The sequence below is a fragment of the Alnus glutinosa genome, chromosome 7, assembly GCF_958979055.1.
Source record: "Alnus glutinosa chromosome 7, dhAlnGlut1.1, whole genome shotgun sequence".
Classification (NCBI taxonomy): Eukaryota; Viridiplantae; Streptophyta; class Magnoliopsida; order Fagales; family Betulaceae; genus Alnus; species Alnus glutinosa.
This window is the reverse complement of record NC_084892.1, coordinates 3,961,251-3,966,116: the sequence shown is the minus strand read 5'-3', so window position 1 is coordinate 3,966,116 and position 4,866 is coordinate 3,961,251. Positions and strand designations below refer to the sequence as shown.

General features: G+C 38.7%; 1 protein-coding gene across 1 annotated transcript; it reads right to left on the bottom strand.

The window, feature by feature from the left end:
• Positions 1 to 894: 894 nt before the first annotated feature.
• On the bottom strand, positions 895 to 4,476 carry LOC133873888 (protein SMAX1-LIKE 3). The gene is made up of 3 exons (XM_062311681.1): positions 2,887 to 4,476; positions 2,339 to 2,579; positions 895 to 2,203 (listed from the first exon to the last, which is right to left on the bottom strand). Exons 1-3 carry the CDS (start codon positions 4,056 to 4,058, stop codon positions 1,136 to 1,138), a joined length of 2,481 nt encoding a protein of 826 aa, XP_062167665.1. The 5' UTR covers positions 4,059 to 4,476; the 3' UTR covers positions 895 to 1,135.
• Positions 4,477 to 4,866: the final 390 nt, after the last annotated feature.

The window sequence follows — 4,866 nt, the reverse complement described above, 5'->3', positions numbered from 1 at the left end:
CTTTAATTTTTCTTTTTACCCTTCTCTTTGAATGAATTTTCAAGTTCAAAAAGAAAATTAGCAAACCGGCCTGTTTAATTCATAGATAAAAACAACATAGACATATGCGCCCCACCCACAAAAGCCAAAGAAGATCTAAATTAAAAGGTGTGGTTAATATATTGTTCCCGATCGATTGTCTGTGAATGTGCAAATAACATGTATCATTATGGGAAAACCCACCCATTGATTATATATAGACTGTTACAAATAGATAATGATCGGATGATGGCATAATAACACATTATTATTGTTAGGAATAATTCTTGTATGCTCATCCTTCAATAAACCAGCAGAAAAATGCATTTTTAAAGCTTTATTTATTGTTGATAATTACATTGAAAGATTGAGTTTCATTTTTCTTTTTTATTCAAAGAGGAAAGTCTCCCAAGTGATTTTCACTTCATAAAACGTGAACCTTTGACCATAAAACTTGACAAGAAACCAAAGTAAGCATCGATATTGCTTAAGGTAAAAATTCAACAAAATGTCCCAACATGAGTGCATGAAACACTTTGATGATCAGCCGCTCGATCATTTCTTTGGTTTAGCAGCCTCCCAATATTATAATAAACCAAAAAAAAAAAATATCTCACAAAAAAAAAAAAAAAAAAAACACTTTCATGATTCCATGCATGCATTGGAGGATTCTCTCACAATATCTACTCAGATGGCTATGACTGTTGGACTTGATTCCATGCATGAACCGGAGAAAGACACACCACGATCTTATGGAAAAAAGAATCTGTCATAAATAAAGGAGATGACGAAAACAAATTGAAATGCTATAGAATCTATCAAGTAAAAAAACCTCAGAACAAAAGGGAAAAAAGGTGATGGGAAATACACCAACTATTAGAGGAAGTACTTTCATGGATTAATATACATGTAGTTAATTTTACATAATTTCCAACACTAGGAATATATTGAGTACTGAGAATCTGAACACATGTTAAACAAAGAAAAATCCGAAAAAAAAAAGAATAAAAATTAGAAGATCGAAACGAGACCACCTGATGATGACATGCATGCATGTTCTTCAATTCCTAAGGTTTTCCTTTTTTTTTTTTTCTTTTTTTCTTTTTTTTTTTCTTTTTCATAATTCCTGAAATTTGAAAATAATCCGTTTATCGACAGAATCAAGAAGCCCAATGTCATCGATTGACTGATCATCGGCGCTATCGTCGTCATTGATGCAAATATTCAAATCCAAAGACATACAAGAACTTGTCTCCTTCTCCTGATCTTGATCTGACTTTTGCTTGATAGGAGGAGAGCAGGCTCTGGATCTTGAGCTGAAACTTTCACAGCTCAAAATGATGATAGCGTCGCTAAGATCGACTTCTTCACCATCAGAATTAGTGACGCTTCCTCTTTCAATAGCTCTCTTAAAACCCATTTGGGAGCAATAATCTGCTTGCTCCACGTCTTCGACTAAAAACACCCTATGAGGATTATTGGACACTGCCTCGGCGAACCTCTCGATATAACTGCAACTTTGCTCGTTTCTGGATCTTTTATTTCTGCAATCCTCTGTTGAATCTGCTCTTGTAGATGAAAAGCTGCTCAGGGAAATCGAAGTGAGGCTGTTTTGAGAGCTGCCAAAAACAAGCTTACCCAATTCTCTTGCAATTTTCTCTTTAGCTTCCACATCAACACCTTGAAAGAACAACCATGTTTCTTCTTTGACGACAACGACATCATCATTGTTATTTCTCGCCTTCCCTTTTCTTCTTACCATGCCGGACCTACATTTTAAGATTGTTTCTGAAATTTCAGGGATTATATCCTTCTGCCAAGGTACCTTTTTCTCCAACGCACTGCAAAGGGATTTCAGGTTTTCTGCGTTAAGCTCCTTAAACCTGTGGGTGTACTGATCCGTTTCCATGACATCACTGGAGGAATCCGAATTAGGATTTGATGAAAATGGTTGTTTTTCCTCTGGAATGTACATTCTCAATCTTGGTTCAACGACCATGTTAGAATTTTCACTAGAAATCCAGAAATGGTGGTGCCCCCCCCATGACTGTGAAAATGCTGTAGTGGATGAAGACGGTGATAAAGAGGAGAATGTGAGGGTCTTTTCAGAAGAATAGGGTTGTTTGTGGATTGAACTGCAAATTGAGTTCCACTTTTTGCAAAGCTCTCTGACCGGGACACAGTTCTGGTAGAAAAGAGAACATGATAATTGCAAAAGCAAAAGTTAGTTTTCAACTTTTACAAATGAATAAAAATGTTCAACTATCTATCATGTGTTTCTACGAAGTTTACAAGGTTGAGATATGTGAATTAAATTAACCTGATCCTTAGAGTTGAGTACTCCTCTGTTCTCATTTTTGTACTGTTGGAGCCATGCAGGAAGGCTTGAAGTTGTGGAGTCGCTGTTACAAGTCCTGCTTTGCAAGCTTCGAGCTTCCATGTCGAACTTTGCTGAGCAATCGCTGCAACAGAGAAGCTGCTGCTCCTCCTCCCCGCTTTCAAGCAGTAGCCAGCTAGTTCCATTTTCAGCTTTCTTGCCTGTGGGCTGACTTTGCAGATCACTGAAGAAAAAAAAAAATTAAGTTGATAAGAAATAACATATATATTTCACGACTAATTATAAGTCCATGAATTCGTAGCAGGCTGCTATAATTCAAAAACAAAGGGGGGAAAAGGGGACTCTCTTTTTATTTATTTTTTTACCATATATTCCATACATTCATTAAACGCGTACTTTTTTTTCCTTTAGGAAAATGACTATACTTCAATAAGGCGATTCACAAGAAAATCAAATAATTTCAGAAAGCGAATATAGAGTAGGGAAATTATAAAGTCATTCATTATGTCCAACTTTACCAACTGTTTTACCTGTCAGTTATGAGACTCAAGCGCAAGCTGCCTGCAGGGATTGTAAGAGGATGAAGACCCCAAACAGTTTCCAGCGATGGATGAGCTGATGATTTACACTTCATGTAAGTTTGGAAAGTAGCAATTCCCATGAGCCAAAACTTCCCGGCGGCCGTCTCTCCAATCCCACAAACCAATTTTCCAATCTCCATGATCATGTACTCCACAGGATCACAGTAATAACCCCCCCTCCCTTGCTCAGAAAAACTAGCCCTATAGTGATCAGTAGCCCATTTAAGATCTCCCAAATACAACACAACTCCTTTGCTCATGCTCCCTTTCACAACACTTCTAAGCTCTCCAAGTTTCTGCTCGACATCTACTCTAGAGCGATGCACAAAAGAGGAAAGTGTAAGGGTTATAAATTTTACCTCTCTCAACGCTTCAGGAACATCCCCCTTGTCAATCTTGTCCATCACTCCTCTGACCGTGTCGTCAAGACTGGCAAGACACTCTCCTACAATCACAGTACTCGTCCTTCTCTTGTTCATCAGATTATCTATCACACTTCTAACGTCCTCATTCCTGACTGGATCTGATGACACCACTGGTTTGCCTACTAATTGATTACTTTCCTTGGACTTATTACTATTTAGAGAAGGAGCTTGAGAATTACATAATTCTAAGGATACAGCCTGTTCGACATTACTTTTCACTTGGGTACTAGAAAAACCAGCCTCTCTCATGACTCTACTAACGCTAGGATCATCTAAGATGGATATTATGAGCTGCTCTAATTCTATTTTCACGGCTAAGAGGGGCTGCTGCTGATTCTCAATAGACCCGCGCCGTTGATGAGCCTGAGCGCGCTTGAAAGCAGCAACCAAGGCGTTGGAGATGGAGGGATGTTGGGAGCTGTGAGCGCCCAGCATGGGGTTAGAATTGGAGGCTGGCAGGCGGTTGAGCGCAACATTGAAGCAGAGCTCTAGGGCTTTGCACCGGAGGGGGTGAGAGTGGGACTGAATGCAAGCCGTTCGCAATAAACCAGTGGAAGATGCAAGCATGGTGCTCGCCACGTGGAGAGGAGTCACTTGAGCATGGCCGCGACGCCTGGCGAGGGTTATGGCTTGGTTGACTACTCTTGCGGCGTCTGAAGTTAGAGTTTGTTGAAGAGTATAGCCTCCTGATCTCATCTTCAACTACTCTCGATCTCTACAATAGCAGCGATCGATCGACAAGAAGCTTAAAAAGGCATCGATCAAGGAAGAACTTGTATAGATTTAGGAAACTTCAGGGTGGGTGGGTGAGTGTTTTAATATAGTGATATGGGGTTTGTGTGGCCGGGTAGGTTTCAATCCACCTATAGGTTGTCTATGTTATGGAGAGTGGTTCCATAGGAAGCTTGTTGGTTACCTAGTTTGTCTGGTTTCTGATTATGATTTGGCTGGAGAGAGAAGGTTTGAAATTTATGGGAGGTGGGGTGTGCTTTTCTTGTAAGTGAGGTAAAATTTGGGGTCCAAAGTCGATTTTGTAGTGGAAAGTGGAATGCATGTGCTGACAAGCAGGACGAATGCACCAGTATCAAAGGCAACTCAGCTTTGCCCTCTCTCTACACCAAATTTGATAAAAGATATAGTAAGTGGGTCTCTCTCTTTTATGCAAAGCATATTAAATACACTAAGGTACTAACCTAAAAAACAACACATTTCCAATCTTTTCAAGTATAAATCAAATCATCATGATCATGCTAGCTTTCTTCATTATCTTATTGAAATCCAGCTAGCTACCTAGCTAGTATAGCCAGTCTTTTCAAGAACTTGATCAAATTCGATAAGCCACAAAGAAGTAACATTAATCTACTTAGGTGTTCTATATTAAAATATTGATTAAATCAAATCTTTTTCTCAATTTGAAATAAGTAATGATTTAAAATAATATATACCATAACAAAGGTTATAAATTTGAATATTGTCTTCGATATTTATGACTTCTTATTTTAAT

Bases quoted from the DNA above. Each gene is read 5' to 3' on its own strand.
- LOC133873888 (XM_062311681.1), bottom strand. From the start codon at position 4,058: ATGAGATCAGGAGGCTATACTCTTCAACAAACTCTAACTTCAGACGCC. The intron at 2,580-2,886 runs GTAAAACAGTTG...TTTTTTCTTCAG, and splicing joins TTGAGTCTCATAACTGACAG to TGATCTGCAAAGTCAGCCCA. The intron at 2,204-2,338 runs GTTAATTTAATT...CTTTTCTACCAG, and splicing joins TACTCAACTCTAAGGATCAG to AACTGTGTCCCGGTCAGAGA.